The 23,958-nt window shown below is 43.1% G+C and overlaps 1 protein-coding gene across 1 annotated transcript in view; it reads right to left on the bottom strand.

Moving 5' to 3' along the window:
- The window catches only part of SPAG16 (sperm associated antigen 16), a 1,363,505-nt gene that overhangs the window by 1,074,474 nt on the left and 265,073 nt on the right, over positions 1-23,958 (bottom strand). The window contains exon 10 of the mRNA XM_073646626.1: positions 13,564-13,697. Within this exon, the coding sequence (XP_073502727.1) occupies positions 13,564-13,697 (134 nt within the window). The remainder of the gene's footprint in view (positions 1-13,563; positions 13,698-23,958) is intronic.

The following is a 23,958-nucleotide window of genomic DNA, read 5'->3' as shown; positions in this document are numbered from 1 at the left end:
TTATCAGCTACATGGACATGATGTGGGTTAGGGAGCGGTGAATAATAATTTTTTAACCTCTCCCTAGCCCATTTGAACCTAGCAAAATGATGGACAATTGCTATTTTGCTGGATGTGCTGGTATTTAAACGCAAAAAAATTGAGGCAAATTCAATTTGCTCAACTTTAGTCTCTGATAATATACAATTCAAGTCACCTGACTGTGCAGCATATGTCTGATGAACTCTGTTGGTGCAGTCATATGCGGCTTATCTTCTGCCTGGAAATTGTGAATGAGTTAAATACTGTATGTCCATAAAACTTATTTAGGAGTCAAATACCACTAGACCTCAAATTTCAAAACTGTCTTAAGCCTCCTTCACAAGTCCAGATATTTTCGGTACTGGTAAAAGAAATACCAGTGCTATCCGTGTGTAACATCCATGTGGCATCCATGTGCCGCATCAGTGTGAAACGTACTAGTTAGAGCTGCTTCCTGCGATCAACGCGACCAGGCAACAATGCTGAGAGTTTGAGACAGCACCCACTGTGAGTATGGCGCGTATTAAATAATAATAAAAAAAAATGGTGTGGGGTTCCCCTTCATTTTCCTAACCAGCAGAGGGAAAGCTGACAGCTGGGGGCTGGTGTAAATATTCTAGGAAGGGGCCAATAGCCATAAAGGTTCCCAGCCTATTAGTAACATCTCACAGCTTTCTGCTTAGCCTTTACTGGCTAGTAAAGGGGGGATCCCCCCCAAAAATGATGTGACGTCCCCCTATTATTACTAACCAGCAAAGACTAAACAGAGAGATGCAGGCTGATATCAATAGGCTGGGAATGGGCCATTGATACTGGCCCCTCCCTAACTAAAAACAGCAGCCCTATGACGCCCCAGAAATGGTGCATCCATTAGGTGTGCCAAATCTGGCACTTAGCCTTGGCTCTTCCCACTTGCCCTAGTGAGGTGGCATGTGGGGTAATATTTTTGGGGTTGATTTAAACGGTTATATGTCCGCTGACATCAAACCCAGGGGTTAGTAATGGAGATGCATCTATCAGACACCCACATTACTAACTCCATAACCAAAATTAATAAAGACGAATGCAGAAAAAAGTCATTTAATTGAAAAAACACTCCCCGACAATAACCCTCTTTTACCCATTTATTAACCATAAAATAAAAAATCAAAGTCATCCTCCCCTGTTCGCCGATAATCCATTAATGCTGATGTCCCACACCGATCTGGATGGTTTGGTGAATGGTCACATCAATGATGCGACCTCTCACCACGCCAGCCGGGAGACACTGAGCTGAGCATGAGAACGTGGCTGAAGTGACAAGTGGTGACATCATTAAGGTTACCATCGGTCACAGGCAGCGGTTCTCATGCTCAGCTCAGTCGTGGGACATCAGCATTAATGGATTATCGGCGGACAGGTGAGGATGACTGATTTTTTTATTTTTAAGGATGACTGATTTTTTTATTTTTATTTCATGGTTAAAAAATGGGTAAAAGAGGGTTATTGTGGGGGAGTGTTTTTTTCAATTAAAGGATTTTTCTCTGCGTGCTTTTATTAATTTTGACTATGGGGTTAGTAATGGGGGTGTGTGGTAGATGCCCCTCCATTACTACCCCTGGGCTTGATGTCAGCAGACATTACAAAGCTGACACCAACCCAAAAATGTTTCCGCATTTGCCACCGCACTTGGACAAGTAGGAAGAGGCATGGCTAAGCACCAGATTTGGCGCATCTAATGGATTCGCCATTTCTGGGGCGGTAGGGCTGATGTTTTTAGTCTGGGAGGGGGCCAATATCCACGGCCCTTGCCAGCCTATAAATACCATCCCACAGCTGTCTGTTTAGCTTTTGGTGGCTAGTAATAATAGGGGTACCCCACTTTTCTAACCAGTAAAAGCTAAGCAAACAGCTGTGAGCTGTTATTAATAGGCTGGGAACCTTTATGGCTATTTGCCCCTTCTTCGAATATTAACACCAGCCCCCAGCTGTCGGCTTTCTCTCAGATGGTTAGGAAAACAAAGGGGGGGCCCCATAACGTTTTTTTTATTATTATTATTTAATGCGCGATATACACATAGTGGGTGCTAACTCAAACTTTCAGCATCGTCACCTGGTCACGCTGATCACATAGAGACCAGGTGATAATCATGAGAGCTGGCTTCAGCACCCGGTGCCTGAGAACTGCGCTAACTGTACTGCTTTTTCCCAGGTGCCATTACGTGTCACACTGATGACAGACGGATGTCATCCGTGTGTCATCAGTATGCACGTGTGTGGGACGTTTTGCGGACTGTGCTGCTGGCAAAAAATGGACATGTCAGCTTGTTTTGCACACAAACACACGGTCTGTGGAAACACACTGACAAGTGCCGAGACCCATAGATTTGAATGGGTCTACATGTGTAAGTGTCTCCAGTACATGTGAAAACTGTCACCAACACGTACTAGAGACACTGACGTGTGAAGGAGCTCTAAGGGTCTGTGCACACGTTGAGGTTTTGGCGTGCTTTTTTCTGTGCAGACTTGTCACAAAACCTTAAGGATTTCCAAGTACCAGCAAAGTGAATGAGATTCCTGAAGTATCATGCACACCTTGCTTATTTTTTGTTTGCAGATTTGCAGCAGATTTAAATCTGCAGTATGTCAATCCTTTCAGCATGTTTGCTACAGGTTTTACCCTTAGGCCACGGCCCCACTATCAGTATTTGGTCTGTATTCAGTCAGTATTTCTTCTCAGGAGTGGAAGCCAAAACCAGGTGAGGAACAATCAGAGAAAAGGTATAATAGAAACAAGTCACCAATTCTACATTTATCACCCACTCCTGGTTTTGGCTCCCACTCCTGAGAAAAAATACTGACCAAATACTGATAGTGGTGCTGTGGACCTATTGATGAAATGGCAAAAACACATCAAAAACACATGCAGAAAACACATAAAAAGGTATCAAAAACACTTGGATTTTATGCTGCGTTTTTCCTGCCAACACATCAGTATTTGCAGCAGATTTTTCTGAACGCTTGCATATACCCCAAGAGAAAATATGATCAATCAGTCCAGTACAGGTTAAAAAATAAAAGCAATGATACAATTAGGTGCTACCGTCATCAAAGCCAGTTTTCATACATAAGGCCAATTATGCATTTCACAGAAGTAAATCAAGTAGGCTATTATCAGATGCTGACGCACAGCAATTATTTGGGATATGAATCAGCTAAGTACATCAATTGACTGGATGGGGTGTTTTCGAAAATCATGATGAAAAAATAAAATGTAATGTCACGAACATCCTCATGATAATCCAGACTTTGAGATGTCTTAAATTACACTGTGATGCCGTTATCTGCACGTGACTCTCTTCAGATCAGTAATTGTGCTTGAATAAATGCAAAAAAAAAAAGCATTTGATTGGAAAGTACAAGTTGGTGGCCGACCTAATCATCAGTGACCCATATCTGAAATAGAAGGACGGAAAAGCAGAATGCATTTTAAGTGCCTGTAATGCTTATTTCATTTGCAGTCTGTCCCCGGTGTTATCCTTATAGGCTTCCTAATTCATTATGCACTGTTGCTTTAATAGCGAAGCTCCTCTCGAGTCTCTATTTTTTCCCTCTTGACACCGTGCTGATAGATTTACACCGAAGTGCTTGAGTGATACAAGCAATGATATTTCACAAATAGGATTCCAGCCCAATAAATACCTGGGACACTAGATTAGTACTAGTAGTTACCATTGGCTGTCATGATTCTGCAGGCTTATCCACTGGAATAAGGTCTGCATTGAGCATCTGGTGAATTGTGTTACTTGGAATAATTAGATATAATGGTGGCCTAATCCTTCTCTAAAACGAAGGATAAAAAAGGTCCATTGAGCCCACCAGTAAAGCTCCGTTAATCCCAATAAATCCTTTCTATTTGCTTTTTTTCTCCTCTTCATACTGATACAGTGTACATGAACAGATGTTCCTCTTCCCATGCGAGGTAATTACAGGGTATTCTGCAGCAGCAGAGAAGAATTGGGAACCCAATCAAATCGTGTGATATTCACTTTTCCAACAAATGCTCTTCAAATCTGTATACTCTGACAGCTAGAAATTTCCCTGTGGGCCTGACTTCTTTGGATACTTCAGAAACCTGTCCCTTCTCACAGTGTTGCATTTACAAACACCGAGACCGACGTACATGGCACAGAATAAACTAGAAGAGTGGGAAGATACGTTACTTTATGAGGCCACAGGTGAACTGATATAAAGAATCATGCACACCTCGAAGAAATATGACCCTACAAAGTTAGATGGATGTATTCTTAATTATGTCATATTCTTTACTTTAAAACAGCTCTTGAATAATGAGCAGTCTGCAAGACTTGTGTATAAGACTTTCATAATGCAAATGTGTCTTTTGTCTACAGTTCTTGTGCAAGCGTATGGTTACAGACTATAAACGAACCCTGTATAGTCTGATAGTTCAGTTATACTTTATCACTCTATCCAGTGCTATTGGACAGAAGTCCCCAACCAGTGGTGCTTCAAGCTGGATGCAGTAGTGTGGTGTGCTTAAAGGGGTTGTCCAGCCTTAGGCTACAAGTCTGCAGTCACTCTATGTGACTGCAAGCTTGTTAATCCTCACATGCTGCATGATGTGAAGATTCGCTGGTTCCAAGAGCAGCGGGAACGTGACAAGTATGTGATTTACATACATGTGGTCACATGCCGACTAGATGGGCACGGCCTTGCTCAACGCAAGCGTATTGAGAGAGGGCGAACACAGTCTAGTCGGAGTGTGTCCGGAAGTACGCACATGACTGCCCGCACCCGGCGCCGGCGAATCCTCACAGCGCTCAGCGCGCACTGTGATGATTCACAAGTCTGCAGTCATATACAGCGGCTACAGACTTGAAGCCTAATGCTGGACAACCCCTTTAATGTAAGAATACTGGATGTGCGTAAGTCAGAAGCCCCTGGATGTAAGTGTACTGCCTATAAAAAAGGGCTCACAAGATCTATATGTTCTTTCTAGGGCGGAGAGTTGCCTGTCATCGTATCAGTAAAGGGGGCATTGGCAGTCACTCTGAATCAGAGTTGTATATGGCTCTCAAGGTAAGCAATGTTGGGGACCACTGCTATAGGTAATATAAAAGGAAGCATGACTGCAAACAATCCATGTGTTGTCAGATCCTGAAGTCTGTAGCCATGAAGACCTGCATAGGAGCTGTAGACTCAAAACTCAAAATGGTAAGTTACTTATTAAGACTATATGCAAAGTTAGAGCAAGTTTCATTTTAAGGGGTGCCCCATCCCTTTGTAAATACCATTTTTTTTATTGTATAATGATTTGTGCCAGCTGTCAGCGACTGAAAACTGTCTTCTTCAGATGCAGAGAATCTATACTAGCCTATCACACTTCACACAGAAGTGAGATTATTGCAATATTTTAGTGTAGAGCCATTATCCGGAGTCTAGAACATGAGAGAAACTTGTTCTAAATCCAGCACAGGACTAGGTAAGGGAATGCTTGCAGATACTAAATAGGCTCATGGGTACTGAAAGCTAAAAACGTTCAAGCAGCCTATTTGTTCAACTAAGGCAAGGTTCACACATGTGAAATACAGACAAGGCTGGGATGACAATACCTGAGCATCTACAGTGCCTTGAAGAAGTATTCATACCCTGTGAACTTTTCCACATTTTTTCACATTACACCCACAAACAAATGTATTTTATTGGGATTTTATGTGACATACCAACACTAAGCAGCAAGTATTTGTGAAGTGTAAAGGAAATGATACATGGTTTTCTAACTATTTAAAAACTCTAAATCTGGAAATTGTGACGTGCATTGGTATTCCGCCCCCGAGTCATTACTTTATAGGACCACCTTTTGCGGCAATTACTGCTGCAAGTATTTTGGGGTATGTGTTTATCAGCTTTGCACATCTAGAGGTTGAAATTTTTGCCCATTTGTCTAGCTGGAGGCATCTGTGAACAGCCATTTTCAAGTCTTGTCACAGATTCTCAGTGAGACTTAAGTCTGAACCGTGACTGGGCCATTCACACACATGAATGTGCTTTGATCTAAACCATCCATTGTAGCTCTGGCAATATGTTTAGAGTCATTGTCCTGCTGAAAGGTGAACCTACGCCCCAGTCTCAAATCTTTTGGAACCTCTAACAGGTTTTCCTCAAGGATTGCCCTGCATTTAGCTTCAACCATCTTCCCATCAACTCTGACCAGCTTCCCTGTCCCTGCTGAAGAAAATCATCCCCACAGCATGATGCTGCCATCATCATGTTAAACGGTGGGTATGGTGTTTTCAGTGTAATGTGCAGTGTTAGTTTTCCACCGCACATAGCATTTGGCATTTAACAAAAAATGTTCTACTTTGGTCTCAGCTGATCATAGCACCTTCTTCCACATGCTAGCTGTGTCCTGAGCAGCACCTTTAGAGAGACGATGGGCCTCTTGACTGCTTCTCTAATTAGGGCTTTCTTTGCTTGGTATGTCAGTTTAGGTGGATGGACATGTCTTGGTAGGTTTGCAGTTGTGCCATACTCCTTCAATTTCTGGTTGATGGATTGAACAGTAAAATCCAATTCAATTGGTACATTGACTGTGCGTGCATGTACTGTTCTAGAAAGGCTCTGGGGCTGATTAGGTTGTTAACACTGTAATAACCTGCATAATAACAAATGCCTAGGGCAGCAAAATCACCTTTAGATCAGGGAGGACTGTGAGTGGATGGTCTTCTATGACCGGTGAGGATTCTCATTAATTCTAGGAACAGTACAGAAGACTTGACTTTATTCACATAGTTTATGACATTTCTGTCGTATCATAAGATTCACATACAAACACTAAAAACTAAAAGAGGTGCAACAATAGTGTAAAGAAAACTGTGCTTTTCCATCAATAATCCATAATAGTAATATACAAGTTGCACGCTCCAGGCTTCCACAGTAAGGAGTTGGCTTCATGCTCCTTTATTCACTGTTTCAGGAATTAATGAGAATCCTCACTGGTGACGGAAGGCGCCCACTCACAGTCCAAACACATCATCAAAAGTCGCTTCCTCATTAATACATAAAGGAAATAAAGTATATGAACATGGTGCAATAGCAACTTCTCTAAGTAAAAGATTAAAAAAATTTTTTATAATATTAACAATAATGAGTTAAAAATCACTATTCCATACAGAAAATCAATGAGGCAAACACCCCAAGTAGCCCAGCCTGTGTTTCACCTGCTCCGGCTTCTTCCAGGTCCTTTTGCTAATTTTGAACTCATTATACTGAGTATAATAAATGTCCTTCAAATTTTTTTTACTCCTGGAAATCATTACAGCAACATATATGTATACTTTATTTCTTTTATATAAGTGAGGAAACTGCTTTTGAAGGTCTGGTTGGACTGTGGGTGGGTGGCCTCCTGTGACCAAGGAGGATTCGCATTTACTCCTGAATAGTACAGAGGACTTGATTTCATGCTCCTATAATCACCATCGAAGGCAGTAGAGCGCAACTTCTGTATTCTTATGATACAGTCCTAATAAGATCACACAACAGCAGATACTGCTTGCTGGTTGTTTCCAGACAACATCATAAGAAATGCTTTTAAAAATTATAAAAAAGTAAAATGTTACAGGCATTGTGTGAAACAAAGGACATTTTTGAATATACAGTAGAACTGAATAAGCACGAAATTATGAGGCTGGCTTCCTTACCTTATGTATACAAACAAAAGTAGAAGCAAAAAAGCCCATATAAAAATAAGTAACGTTTATTAGTAATATAACATAATACACATGTTAAAATTAATAAAATAGAAAAGGGAGTGTAGGACACAAATATCCCACCTATCCAGGCAATTAGTAATAGAGTCAATATCTATGCAGTGTAAGAAAATCCAGATATTTATATTGACAGAGGACCAAAAGGGCAAATGTCAATCAACAAGATAAAAAAATAGGTATATACTACTTGTATCTTTATATATGTTCAATAGTGGCAGTGATGGCAAAGTTAAAGCATGAAAAACAAAGACATAAAATTATACAGTATAAAATAGTAATGTCCAATAGTGACAAGATCAAGTAAGACGCGCAACAGCAGTAAAGTAGCAATAAAGACCTGTATAAGCCGTGGATGGATTAAGAGAAATTACCCTGACGCGTGTTTCACGTGAGCTCTTTCCAGGGGGTCCTTTAACATATGGTATAGCTGAATGAAGCACCTACAGTCTAATTAGTCTTCTTAGGTGGTGCTTTATGGATTAAATGCTCATTATGAACCTACTGATTATGAGCACTACCTTTCCATATTTAATGCATAAAATAAATAAATCTGTACACATTTTATAGATTTTCTATAGATAATAGCATTTGCTTTAGGTAATTTGTGAAATGACCAAACTTAATTTTCTAACCATAACCCTACCAACCATACACATTCCACAACTCTAACAAAAGAAAGACCAAAAGGATGCAGTGTTAAATTTTAGATTACCAGTTAGTTAATAAATGTTCTCATGTGAGTTTTTGTTAGTCCAGACCTGTGAGGTAGCTGGTCTTTACTACTGCGCCAGGCATGCTCAGCTGAGTGTAACGTCAGCATCCCTGTATGCCATGGGTCCTCCCTCCTGGCAGGGGTGCCAACCTACTCAATGCCCAGGCCACCCTATCGTGTCCTCTGCTCTGGCTCCCACGTCCCACTCTTGACATGCATCGCACTGCTCCTGGTCTCTTAAAGAGACAGCATGTACAATCGAATGTGTCCCCAGCCAATAGCTGGTGGGCACTTAGTACTTAAGGCACCTTCACCTGTAGGGAGGTGCCTTAGCAACAATTGTACTTAATCAGTCTGTAAGCTGCTAGATAGTTATCAGGTCCCTGTACCAGGCCAGTAAAACTGTGCCAGTACCAGCTCTCCTTTCCAGTGTCCGTCTTGTCTGAGATGTTACCTGAATCTGAAACTGTGTCGGCGCTACCTGAACATGAAATCTCTACGGCGGTATGTGATCCTGAAACCGCTCCAGCGGTACCTGAACCTGAAACTGTGCCGGTGGTATGACGTTTACATTAAACCACTCTGACCTGTGCCTGAAACCCACGCTGCCAGTACCGGTTCCAGTACCTGTCCCGTCTGAACCTGCAGCTACATCTGTTCCATCTGTATCTAGTCCTGCCTTGGACTCCGAGTCAGTTTCTGCTTCCTGACGCTCGGGGTCAGCTTCCGCGTTATTGGGATATGTCATGTGGTAGGACCTGGCATCCACCTGTGGCCCAAGTCTAATCCCACCAGCAGGGGCTCGCCTAGTTACGCCCCTCTAGACTCTCCCCAGTCCATGGCGCAGTGGGTCCATGATCCACATGTGTTACAATCTCCATAAAACTTATCCTCACTCAATAACATGATGACATGGGGTCTAGTAGGCAAAAGAGATGCCCAGGATGTTAGGTCAAGGGTGCTGGGTGCAGAATTACAGACCAGCAGCAACGGGGGGCAGGACACAACAAATCGAATTGATATCCTTCTCTAGCAGCAGAGACTCTGAGATGGAATTTAGAGAGTGGGGTTGGTCCTAGAGTATACATACACTATATTCAGCCAAGAAGCCAAGATTTGGTGACATTCATCCAAATCCCTGAAAAGTGGGATTCAGACGTACTTCCGCTGAGCAGTTTATTACAATAAGACAAATGACGTTCAAATGGATGCGTTTTATTCTCCCTTGCTGTTGTGCCTCCCTTTTCAGTCCGGCACAAGAACTTAGTCGACTGCACTTTGGTATGTGCTTGAACAGACGGACTCTGCCGCAGAAAAGCACAAATGGGTTCTCACTGTAATGGATGTCTTTGTCAAGGGCACTTTGAAATCCCATTTTTCAGGGATTCAAATGGAAGCCATTAAAACACTGCAGATGGCAGTGTGTACATAGTCTAATGTACCAGTGTAAGGCCAGGTTCACACTACAGCACTCTCTTCCAGATCTTAGCATCTCATTCCTGCTTCTGCCCTTGCACACAGAGCCTCTAAAAATATATCCACTATGCCTTTTATACCGTTTTCTGGGGCACTATGCATTATGAGCAAGAAGGAAACGAAAGAGTTAGCATGGTTCATCCAGGCAGACTTTAGAGTTGTGGACACTCCCTAAAAAATTAATGGACGGCAAGAAAAAATGCTGCTGGAACAAGGGTAAAAGACAAAAAAGTGAAGCTATCACAGCTCTTTCCAAGGCTTAGAGAACCTTACATACTAAGAAGCCAGTTTTTTCACCTTCTGAGGAATGAGCAGGTACGCCCTAAATGCATGGCAATAAAAAAAACACATTTAAGGCCTCATTCAGACATCAGGTTTTTTTTCCGTACAAGAAAAATGGACCGAGTGTCATCAGTGTCTTATCAGCAGGGTTGTCAGTTTTTCTCCACCTTTTCCTATCAGTCAGTGAAAAACAGACAGCACAAGAATGGCATCCAAGTGCTACCCGATTCTTTTCACTGACCCATAGACTTTCATTGCCGAGTTTTGAACCAACACTCGGATCAATATCATACAAGTCTCCTTGATTTTGCTCGGACCACGTGGTCCGACAAAAATAAAATCACAGACATGTGAACAGCCCCACAGACTGTCATAGGTACGAGCGCTATCTGTAAAAAAAAGGATAGCACTCTTACGTAGAAAACGGACGTGTGAATGAGCCCTAGGCAAGAATAAGCCATAACTGACAAAGGGAAGAAAATTCTTGGAAGGAACACTTTGCTATTAACCTTTCTCTGACTACAAGATAACAAAATAAAATCATATATGCCAATCACAAAGAGCTTAGATCTTATCTTCGGGCGGACAGATGGGGTGTTGATAGCACTAGCGTCTGAACATATTGGTATTATACATATTCTGCCATCAGACATGAAAATCATTAAGTGGAGCGAAACACTAAAGGTTGTGTTAATCAGTATTACGTCGGATAGTCAGCGTAGTGCTGGCGCTCTACAGCCGGCTGTTTTGTGCTCGAATGCCTGGTGGAACACAGTTGTGGCCGCGTCTGATCCTGACACAAAATCTCATTAGGAGGCAGCAAACTCTGAGCTTCTGCAACAGGTGTTGACAAGAAGAAAGTGTAAAGGAAAAGAAAGGAAATTCACCAAACGTGCAGGAAATATGTTCAAATTACATCTTAGATACGCCGTCCCCAATCAGCAGATGCTGAGAAAAAACACAAGTTTCCGTTAATGGTGTTTGCAAAGTCCAAAGAATGCAAAGCTCTTAGATGCCGTGCAATCTGAAGACATCATGCTCCGACAACCTTTATGCCGTCTCAAATGTCAGTTCGCAGAAACACCTTTTTATAGAAATTTGCTTTCTTGAGAGGTTTTTCACTTATTTTTTTTTTTCTAATGGCAGATTCAGATCCTTGTTTCAACCAGCAAAAAAAATATTTCATGGCATTATGATTCCTACATGTGTCGTTATTATGAATATTAGGGCTCGCTCACAGTGCAATCCGATTAAAAAGAAATTGCACTGCATTCGGACCAATGTTATTCAATGAGGCAGTGCAGATCTGCTATTTTTTTTCTCACCTGTATTCGGCATGAGGAAAAAATCACAGCATGCTGCGTACGGACACGTAAATCGGATGATACTCGCCAATTCAAAAAAAAAAGGATGGCACACGGATCATGCGTATGCCGTCCAATTTTTAAGCACGCATCTCAAAGGAACCACAAAATTTCATCAGCCAAGCACACAAAGTTTATCTTAGATAAAGATATAGATAGATAGATGATAGAAAGATATTATATATATATAATAAATAGATAAATAGACAGACCCAGCGACTCTGATGAGCTGTGACATCAGTAACGTTACTGCTTTTCACAGTCGTCGGGTCTCGCAGAGCGCAGCGTGAGCCGGGAGTGGGTGCTGCTGAAACCTATGGAGCCTCAGAACAAGGCGTTGGATTACTTCGGATCTGCATGGGACCTTTTTTTCTAATGAATTGGTGAACAGGGGACAGATTCTTGTTTTTATGTCTCTCTTTTTATGTTTTCATCTGTGGACTACGTCAGATTCCCTGGACTACTTGGACCTGCATGGTTTTTTTTTTTTTTTTATTTAAAATAAATTGGTGAACTAAGGAAAAAGTCAGGAAGTGTTTATTAAAATAAACTATTTTTGTGTGTGTGATTTACTTTTTATTACTTGGTTAGAAATGAGGATGTCTGACAGATACCTCTCAATCACTAACATCAGGGCTTGATGCAGCATTGTTTTTGGACAATTTACGGCTGACATCAACCCCAACTACCATTACCCCGATAGCCAACGCACCAGGACATTGGGGAGAGCTAAGGTGAAGCGCCATACTTGGAGAATTTCATGGAATTATCCAGCCAGATAATATAAGCCCCAGCTGTCTGCTTTACCTTTGCTGCTTACCAAAAATAGGGGGGACCGCACGTAATTTTTTAAATGTATTTACTCAGAATAAACACCACATGAAAGACACTAAAGGGTGCAATTTTAAAACTTGTAGGGGTGTTGTGAAATTATATATCAGCAGGATATCTATGCTATCTATCTATCATACATTTAATATCTTTCTATCATCTATCTACATCTTTACATATAATTGCTTTATTATTTTTGTCAACTAGCTTTAAGTTTACATAAAGTGTTAGAGTATTGAAAAGAGAATGTTAAAAAACGCATTGCATATGGATCCGAGCCGAGAAAATAATCGCACACTCGCATAGCACTTGCATGACAAAAGGTAAACCATACGGATTCCACTTGACCTACTTTTCTGGATGATAATGGGACAGATTTTCTATACTCTATTGTGAACGAACCCTAAATCAAATATTCAGATTTCAGATAAGGAGCAGGCGTGACAGAGAAACTTACCATGGTTGCCAACCTGATTTTTTCCTTTTTGTGGACAAATAATCAAAAAAAATCATCGACAGCCAACAATTTGGATGCCTGAATATTGATATGCACACATAAGCAACATTTACTGTGGACTGTGAAATGATGATAATTATAGTGTTCTGTACAAGCTTCTCCAGCATAACAAAGCACAGTACAGTATATTGGAAAAAAAATATTTTAGGTTCTATACTTTTAACCATTAAAATTTATGTTTTTGCAAAAAGATGACCTTTTAAGATCAGTGAACTTACATAATATATGGCATGCTCGGCAAGTGTTGCTTGCAAAACATGAGGATTTGTTTGGAACACTCATATACCAGCAGCAGGATCAGTATTCGCTGCTGGTGTGCAGAATAATTATATTAAAATTCCATGTAAATAAATTTTTCTTTGTGGTTATTGTCATTGTTAGTTGCAAAGTATCGCCTATGAGAATTGGAGGTGCCTTTGCTGCCACCTAGTGTCCAAACAAAGCACAACAGCAGTGGCTGATGCATCGTGTACAGTGGATTCTTCTCTGTGCATGTACAACTTGGAAGTTACTGGCTGCACAGTAACACAACCTATTGCAGTATAAAATGGGTTACGTTTGTCTGTAGGTTGAAGAAACAAATGTTCCTACCAGCTCACTGCTAGTTCATGCGCTTTCAGAGTGTTGCTCAAACTGTATCCGCTTGTCTTAAGGAGATGGTTACTCTTCCCTTTAATTTGAGCCAAAAGAGGATTTACTCGGTTGTCTGGAGGAAATTCAGAGTCCTGAAAAAAAGAATAATTAGAAATCATTAATTTTAGTTTAATGTTTTATAAATAATCTAAATATTTTTTGCTGTTGTACAATATTACTTAGACCACGGTTACACAGTGTCATGTGGGACAGCAAGAAGGGTACAGCATACATTTCTATTTTTGCTGTCGAACTGACTGAAACTAAAACCAATCCCTGATTCAGAGCTTTATAAGCCATTTTGTGACAGCAATTGGAAGTGGAAGTCAAATTTGCTTTCTGCCACCACTTAAAGGGAATCTGTCAGCAGGTTTTTGCTATGTAATCTGAGGACAGTATAAGGTAGGGGCTGAGACACTGAATTCAACGATATGTCACTTATCAAGCTGTGTGCTGTTGTTTACTTACAGTGAAGGTTTTATTACTAAGACATTATCACTGCCAGGTCTGACTGCTAGTCTGACTCCTCCCCCTCCTGTGATAAGCAGGTCATTGTCAATAGACAATGTACACAGAGCCTTGTGTGGGCGGGGTTTGCTTTCTGAGCTCTGCTTCATTTTAAATTTAAAAACTGTGATTGTGTAACAACTGCTGCACCCAGTAATCTACGCAATACATCGTTGGATTCAGCTTCTCCTTGCCTACATCATGCTGCTCTCAAATGGAGTAGCAAAAACCTGCTGTCAGATTCCCTTTAAGAGATATCAGTTTCTGGAAATACTGTATCTGAAGCAATATCCCAAGCATCGCAAGAAAACTTTGATAGGATTTTTCCAATTTACAGTGATTATGATTTCATTGTGGGATAATCTACTCTAAAATTATAGAAAACAAAAAAAAAAGTTCAGAAAATGTATTTTTAAAAATGCTCCTCTTCTGTAGAGTTTACTGTTACTTACTTGCTAATGCGGCCCCTGATGTTCTTTTGAATCCCACACAGAAGTTCCACCTAATGTCTTCAGTGCAGATGAGAAGCCGCTGATTTTTATTGGCTGATCTACATAATTACAGCCCCCCCCCACTAGTGTTCAACAAAATTCAGATGCTCTGACTGATGATGTGTGACCACCAGCCCTGGCACATGAGGTGGATATTCTAAGAAGGAATCAAAAGCTAAGCCAGGGGGCACAATGATAAGGATAGAAATGCAAAATCTAAGCACAGGGGCATTTGTCGTATTTGATTCCAAATGAAAACTTCAGCACTGTGCGATCTAACAGAGCAAATTAATATTAAAAAGTGGAACTGTTTATTGCAATGTTGGCAGTGGTTGCAATGGTTCACAGCGGGTAAGAAGCAATTTCTTAAGTATCCTGAATATGTATGTACAACTGTTCCAAAAATGCACTCCATATGCTTGACAAGTATTAGTAAGGCAGGACACACACACAGAGCTAAATACATTCCTCAACATTGAAATCGCAACACCAAAAAGGAAAGTTGTGGCAATACGTAAATCACAGGATTGATAGACATGTTAAAAAGGTTGGCCACTCTATTGATGGATAGGGCATCAATATCTGATGGGTGAAGGTGTCACACCCAGCATGTCTCACCAATCAGCTGTTACCGGCGGCAGTCAGAAGCTGCCAGAACACTGCAGCTCCATCATTTCTATAGTGGCTGCTGCCGGGAATTGCAGATCAACCCCCTATCCTGCAGTACCTGGCAGCGGCCACAATAAAAATGATGGAGCTGCTGTGCTCTGGCAGCATCTGAGAATTTACATCCGCCATTGGTAACAGCTGATCGGCAGGGGGTGCCGGGTGTCGTTCCCCCACCAATCAGACGCTGATGGCCTATCCTAAGGATAAGGATAGGTCATCAGTAAATATGTAGTGGCCAACCCTTTAATGATATGCAAGTAATGAAAAATGGGAGCAAAAATTTCATAACATCTCGATTTATTCAGTATCTAGTATGAGCACCATGGAATTTGAAATAAAAATTAGAGGAGTCCAGATACCATACATTATGTCAGTCCACACCATAACACCTTACTCAGACATCCATTTGGCATGAATATATTGTATCCATTTTTTTCACAGCACGTACACATTAGACTCTATGGTGCTATTCACATGTCCATGTTTAAACACGGATCGTGTGTCTGTGCAAAACACATGGAGACATGCCCGTTTTTTCCTGCAGCACAAGTGAAAAGGTCCAATACAAGTCTATGGGTGCATGAAAAACACATACAGCCAGTGTCGGACTGGGGTGCCACGGGCCCACCAGCAACATTAACTCCAGGGCCCCACTTTTCAGCTAAATGCAAATATGACTTTATCCTCATTCACTAATTTCTTTAGCAATAAAGTGGGTTGATTGTTAATTGAAAAAGATCCTGTCTTTGTCAGTACATAGTGAATCAAGAGAATTGTACTAAGTACTGCTCATATAAGAGGGTGGTGGCCCACTCCTGCACAGGAGCCCACTGGAGAATTCTCCTGTGGGCTAGTCCGAATCTGTGTACAGCACATGGATTACATCAGAGTACCAACTGTGTGGTGTATGTGCTTTATATTGCAAAGTATAGGAGAAATTGTTTAGTTTATTTCTTTATCCATTCGTGAAAAACACTGATGACACACTGATGACAAAACTTAACACACGGATGATATATGCAAATTGCCTCTTCAGACAGAAAGAGGACTAGAACTTTAGTGCCACCTGTTGGAAGCAGCAATTCTACAAGTCACTATTGTCTCTTTAACGAGCCTTGTAATATGACTTAGGATAATAGCCAAATCAGAATCTCAATTTGCAGACGCGGTGTTTCGGGCTATTGGCCCTCGTCAGTGCAAAGTATGAGAACGGATTTCGCTAGGTGAGAGGCTCTGGACTGAGGTCTAAGGGGTAACGTTTCTCCTTATGGAGGGTGACATATCGGCTCTGGCATGCTAATGTAAGGAGGCTTACTGGCCGTGCAATGCTCCTCTGGGAAATTTAATATGCAAATTGCCTCTTCAGATAGGAAGAGGACGTCAACTCTATAGCGCCACCTGTTGGGAGCAGCAATCCTACAAGTCACTATCGACTCTTTAACGAGCCTTGAAATATGACTTAGGATAAAAGCCAAATGAGAATCTCAATTTGCAGACACTGTGTTTCGGGGTATTGCCTCTCATCAGTGCAAAATAGGAGAACTGATTTGGCTAGGTGAGAGGCTCTGGACTGAGGTCTAAGGGAGTAGCAAAACACTGATGACAACGGCACCATTTTTTCACATACGCGTTTAAATATGAACGTGTGAATGAGGCCTCATCCTGGGAGTAGAATTGATGTACCAAGGCTGTAAGTGCTGGGATTTCTGCACGTGGAGCTCATACTCGATGTTTAGAAAATGTAGTTTCCATTGTCTCATCGTTAGCCTATTATTAACATGACTCCATTCTGTGATTTCCATATTTCCACGACTTTTCCTTCTTGGTGTTGCAATCTCACTGTTGAGGAGTGTATATCATTTATACTGCAATGCATTGCTACATCTATACGTAATATTTAAACCAACAAAATCGAGTACATCCATTAGGGAAACACTGGGTAATAGTGGAGAGAAATGAAATCCATTGACTGCCGCCCAACAACGAGAGCGCAGGTGCTGCCTCCTCCTAATCCGAGTGTTATGGCGGTGGATTGGCTTGTTGCTGCTGTTTAATACTAGGTACGATGTGCTCCAGAATGTGTGCGCAGGGATTTTTACAACTGCAGTTAACGAACAAGCTGCAATTTACAGAAGCTAATTAAAACAGATATCACAACAAAATGCTGCAGTTGTTTTAAGCCTCATTTGCATTCTTTCCCAATCTACCTTATTAACCTTCACTATTAACAGGTAAATGATTTCAGCAAACAGATCAGTCTGAACATTCTCCCATAAGTGACTGTGATAATAAGGCTTGTCATTTTTTTTTTTTTAAGCTTACGCGCTGCTCTCAGCATTACAAGAGCTCTGAACACCAAATGTTGTGATAAATTTTTATTCGGTGTATTACTTTTCCTCCCCACTGATAGAATAACCTTGATGCATAATCTTCCCTTTTCATTAATCGGTACAGCATCCGATCCGTAATGATATAATTACCTGTTATTATCATACTGCGCATTCATAATTCCTCACATATTGTTCCTGGGAGAGAGCTGGGCTGGTGTGCATTATAATTGCTCCGCTGTACATATATGTGGAGCACAGGGCCCCTGATTAGTTCTAATACTCTCTCTAATACTCTCAATCCACCTTATTAATAAAAAATAGAATTAACAATTACGCAGCTTGACTTATGCAGAAATTGTCCATTGATGGCAAAGGAATCTAGAAATGGTTAGAAGTTCTTCACTTCAAAGGCACTTTTCCCATCTGCCACACTGACAGGATTACATAACACCTGCACCCTCAGGTCCCTGCTTTGTTGCTGTCAAGAATTCCAGTCCATTTGCGTTCTTGCCCAGAATCACAATTCCCCCAGTTTTGCAGGGATTAGCAGTGGATGTATGCTTTTACGGTGTCTAAGAAAATAAAGCATGCCAATTTTTCCAGGTTGTAATCGGGGAGATTAATGCTTCAAGACATGCAATTTCAGCCAGAATGTTTTTTTTTTCTTTGCAGTAGCCATGCTTTTTTAGAGACCACATCTCTATCCCCTGCCACCCCGAATGTTCAACAGGACAGCAGGGCACAAGGAGAGTCCCTCTTCTCTTTCCCTCCCCCCTGCACAAGCTAGAGTGTCAGATCCCAGCACGATGTAGCAATGATTGACAGCGGTTCCGTGCAAGAACAGGGAAGATATAAAGGGGTTGTTCCCTTCCAATTACATTTTTCACCTGGACGCAGTTTACTATAAAGAAAAACAACAATCTGTACTCACCTTCCCCTGGTCCATCAGCGAGTTTCCACCACTGTCTCCAGTGTTTGGCATTGGCGGAGTGGCTCTAGCAGGGTGTTCTTGTGTAGACGGCATAACCCGTTAAGAGCTGCTGCGCTCATCGATTGACTGCTGTGCTCATTGACTGACTGTTGCGCTGTCAACCGGGGCTGGCGTCAGCACCCGGCGCACCTGAGCAAGTGCCGGGGCCCTGGACCATCAGGGGGACCCACTCGCACCATAATCAGGAGAGGCATTGTATAAATATTGAAGTGGTAATGCCCCACAGTTCAGAAAGTGTAGAGGACCCCATACACATGGAACTAATGTTGGTCAAACCCACTGATATCAACGAATTGGGGCCCTGATCGCTCCCCCAGCATCTGTACAGGACTGCCGCGCTGTTTTAGCGGTGTCACTTTCCAGACATTGCCGCGCGCTGTGCGGCTGTGTCTGCTAAGCTAGTAATGACACGGCAGGGTCGGCACTGCGCCTTTAATTGTACTTGTGTGTCGCCCCTGCAGTGTCATTACTACCAGACACAGCAGCACAGCGCACTGCACGCGGCCATGTCTGGAAAGTGACAGCACTCAAAAAGTGTCGGCAGTCCTGCAAAGGCTGAGGGAGCGGTCAGGACCCCAACACCGAGTGGGCCCCCCTGATGGTCCAGGGCCATGTCTGTGACATGCTGGCGGCCCTGCACAGCCACATGCCTGAGGAGCTGCTGGACGTTACACAGGCCGGGGGCAGGTGAGAGAGGCTTTTTGTCAGCTTCCCCAATCCCCATATTAAAAATATTTCTAATGTGTCTGTGTGTAAATATGAAGTGAATATCTGTGTCTGTCTGTGTATATATATGTCTGTTTTATATGTGTTTTTAAGAATTTGTGTTCAAATATGTACGTATGTCTGTATGTGTCTGTGTATATGTTTGCGTATGTGCGTGTCTGCATATTGTATGTGTGCATATCTGTGCATGTGTGTATGTGTGTGCATGCCTGCGTACTGTGTGTCTGCATGCCTGCGTACTGTGCGTGTGCATGCCGGCGTACTGTGCGTATGCATGCCTGTGTACTATGCGTGTGCGTGCATGCATATCTGCGTACTGTGTGTGCGCATGTTTGCATATGTGAAGGATGAGGGGGCAGGCAGGGCCTTGTGTTATGTAGCGTCGGCGTCCCTGCCTCCTGCTTGGCAGAGACGCCGTTCCCCTCACCTCCCTGCTCCGTCCTCGGCGTCCTCTTCCCGCGCTGCTGGCAGCGCTCGCTTCTTCCCGGGCACTGTGCTTAGGTGCCTTCCCTGTCTCTGCTGGTTGTACGGTCATTTGTGTGGTCGCTGACCGCTTCTCTAAGATGGCTCACTTCATTCCCCTGCCGGGTCTTCCGTCTGCATCTGAATTGGCTAAAGACTTTATCCATCATATTTTCCGTCTTCATGGTCTCCCTCTCCACATCGTATCCGACCGAGGAATTCAGTTCACCTCTCGCTTCTGGAGAGCCATATGTAAACTGCTGGTGGTCACCTTGGACTTCTCCTCTGCTTATCACCCACAGTCCAATGGTCAAGTAGAGCGAATCAACCAAATTTTAACCGGTTACCTCCGGCACTTTATTAATGCCCACCATTCCGACTGGGTGGATCTTTTACCGTGGGCCGAATTTTCCTATAATAATCACGAGAGCGAGTCTTCCTCCAAATCCCCGTTTTTTATTGTCTACGGTCAACATCCTCGGATCCCGTTTCCCGTCTCCGCCTCGGTGGATAATCCGGCCGCGGAATCTCTGGTTAGCGAATTCTCCTCCATTTGGGAAAGTACCAGATCCGCACTTCTTCAGTCCTCCGAGCGGATGAAGAAACAGGCTGACAAAAGACGTCTGGATCCGCCCCAATTCCGTCCTGGAGATAAAGTCTGGCTCTCGTCCAAATATGTCCGGCTCAAGATTCCTTCCTACAAGTTAGGGCCTCGGTTCATCGGCCCACTGGAAGTTATCAAACCTGTGGTACTTAACTCTTTTTCCAAGTCTACAGGTACGCCTCCTGCTCCGGTTTCCGCTGAAGACGAGTTTGAGGTAGAGAGCATTCTGGCCACCAAAAGGGTAGGAGGAAAGACCTTTTTTCTAGTGGATTGAAAGGGGTTTGGTCTTGAGGAGAGAACGTGGGAACCCCGGGAGAACATCCATGCCCCGCTCATCCTTGATAAATTTATCTCCGTCCTAAAAAAGGGGGGGCCTAAAGGGGGGGGGGTACTGTAGCGTCGGCGTCCCTGCCTCCTGCTAGGCAGAGACGCCGTTCCCCTCACCTCCCTGCTCCGTCCTCTGCGTCCTCTTCCCGCGCTGCTGGCAGCGCTCGCTTCTTCCCGGGCACTGTGCTTAGGGTGCGCGCGCGCTCCCGCTCTCTTAAAGGGGCCGCGCGCGCCGTCCTAAGGAGTCCCTGGCCAATTGCCGGTGGAGCTCCCATATATAAGGCACCTCCCCCAAAATGGAGGTGCCAGAGCAAAGTTGTTGCAAAGCCTTTCACCTCTGCTTCAGCCCTCAGGTCCCGTTGCCTGTCTGTTTTCTAGCTCTGTCTACCTGCTTGCATTCCCTGCAGTCCGACAGTCTGTCTACCAGCATCCGCCAGTCTGTCTATGGACCAGTCCGCCTGCGGATCAGGAAATACCTGCCTGATACCTGCCTGAGACCACCTGCCAGCCAGCCGAGAGACTCTTTCCCGCTCACCTGGGAGCTCTCAACTGCTACCCGCCAGCTAGCCTACCTGGAGGCTCTGCCGTCACTTGCCGTGACCACCAGCCAGCCAGCCGAGAGACTCTTACCCGCTCACCTGGGAGCGCTCACCTGCTACCCGCCTGCTAGCCTACCTGGAGGCTTTGCCGTCACTTGCCGTGACCACCTACCTGTCTAGAGACTCTTACCCTGCTGTCACTTGCCGTGACCACCCGCCTGTCAAGAGACTATCACCGTCACTTGCCGTTACCTCCTGCCCTTCTACCCAGAGACTGTTCCTGTCACTTGCCGTGTCTACCTGCCCGCCTTCCCTGGGAGCCACCCGCTTCCTTACAAGGACTGCCCCTTCGTAAAGTAGCTCAGAGGTTCCACCTCCCAGACCCGTTACATGTTATATACCTATATTTCTCTGCAGTATCTGTGCATCATGAATTGTGGTATGTGTTAAAGGGGCCCACTGAGACTCTTTCGCTCGGGGCCCACAAAAACCTGGAGCAGGCCCTGCTGTCAACGTTACGTCTGCGAAAGCATTTTACTCCATTAATTTTACTTCCAGTAAGTCAGATATCTTGTTTGATAAAACATGCTGCCATAAGCACCATAATCAGGAGAGGCATTGTATAAATATTGAAGTGGTAATGCCCCACAGTTTAGAAAGTGTAGAGGACCCCATACACATTGAACTAATGTTGGTCCAACCCACTGATATCAACGAATTGGCCAACAGTCTAATGTGTGGTGGGATGCTGGCCGACTGATGGTTGGTGGAGATGATAAACGCATGTCCGATTTTGGACTGCCATTCACATTTTTCCCTCGGAGAACATGTGCCATGGTGCGGATACAGACAGAACAGGGTTCCTGTGCAAGAACAATATATGGGCCATATGAAGTCCATTAGTTCATCATAATGCATAATTCCTCCTGCTTTAAAGGTGGTAGTGGGCCTCCTTACCTCTTGGAGCCCTGTAATACTGCACAGGTTGCACCCATGGAATGTCCACCTCTGCTGTATGCATTGGGTGTCCTGGGTGGGAAGAAAATTGTACCCAAGCAGTCCAATGTGCGATCCCACTCAAAGTGTTAAAGTGATAAAAATACCGAAAGTTGTCCTTTCGTCTTTGCCTGATCATCTGGAACGCTTTTCTGAGCCTCCTCGAGGTCTCATCGGACACAGATTTTCATCACTGCAGCTTACGAAATTCATTTGCAAGAATGAACTTTATGTTCTTAAAAAATGTGCAAGTTTATTCCGCAGAGTGTTAATATGTACTATGCTCTCGGGGCCATCATACATAATATAATTATACAGGAAGTTATTTATGGACTATATAAAGAGTCTTTTTGTGGATTCTTCTTGCGTTCGGAACACAAAATGAGTATTTTAAAAGTGCTCTTAGTGGCGTTGGGTTTCATACAGCAATACGTTATGAAAAGTAACAACTGTAAAGTAAATAGCATTTTCTTTATACAAGCCTTGGCTTTTTTTTTTAGCCTTCTTTAATAAAAAGGTATCACTTATACTTTTGTGTTTTTTCTATTGACTTACTAATGACTTAAAGGGGTGTTATCAAGTTTAAAAGTTATGCCCTATCCACAGTAATCCACTTTCTGATCGCTGGGGGTCTGAATTCTGTGTTTCCCACCGATCCTGAGATCCGGGGTCCCTTAGAATGAAGTAGAGGTCAATCATGAGTGCTACCACTGCATTCATCCTTTATGGGATTGATGAAGATTGCAGAGCACAGCGCTTGACTGATCTTCAGCGCTACTATTAGAATGGAGAGGCAGAGCGCAGGATCAACCTCCGCTCCATTCAGTGGTGGCTCTTCGGAGCCGCGGTTATCGGAATCAGTGGGGACCACGGCAGTCGCACCCCCAGGAACCACAAAGTTATCTCCTATACGTTGGATAGGAGATATCTTTCAAATAGGAGAACACCCCTTTAACTCCTTGACATGCATTATATGCCAAAATAAATGTGTCCCATTGAAACACACATCAATTGTGCCAGTGATTTAAAATGGAGTTCCCCACCCGGAAGCAGAGGGGTCACATGAAAGTGCTCCCCAGCAATTAACAAATGCTACCATGTGGTTACTAATAACTGGGATTTTGAACTGTAGTAATACTGTAAATTAAAATGGAACTGTTTTTTTCAATAAACTTTGCATAAAACAATGCAAAGAGAAATCAGCCTCCTTCACCATTTATCAGACACTTCTTTCTCTCCCCCACCTCTTGAATTTGTCATCCACTATGTAAGAGAACATCAAGTCCGTCTTGTTCAGAGGAGACGGACTGTCATGTCATGTGTCATGTAACACAGGCCATTATCCTATATGGAGAGGATAGGGGTGAAGAGGAGTGAGCAACAGGAAAGGGAACAGATGTAGGTAGACTGAAACACAATGTGCAGAGCTCTATAACAAGTGTTTGACCTCTTATCAGAGCTCGACTCAGATCAATATAGCTCAGCTTTGCTGTATAACATTCTCCATGTTGCTGCAGCTTGTCTCTATGAGCTAAAAAGTGAATGAAGGGTAGGAACCCCCTTCTCTGTGCTGTGCAGTCAATGGGAAAAATCACTGCAGCTCATCTCCTCCCACCGCAGGAAACAGTGGATTACAAATTACAGATAGAGCATGCAGAGGGAGAAACTGGTGAAAATGCAGGATATAAGTCGCATAATGGCCAGAAATTAA

The sequence above is a fragment of the Phyllobates terribilis genome, unplaced genomic scaffold, assembly GCF_046119375.1.
Source record: "Phyllobates terribilis strain yellow unplaced genomic scaffold, ASM4611937v1 Scaffold_9__5_contigs__length_417890890, whole genome shotgun sequence".
Classification (NCBI taxonomy): Eukaryota; Metazoa; Chordata; class Amphibia; order Anura; family Dendrobatidae; genus Phyllobates; species Phyllobates terribilis.
Note: the sequence above shows the minus strand (reverse complement) of the source record. Positions and strands in the feature narration are given on the sequence as shown.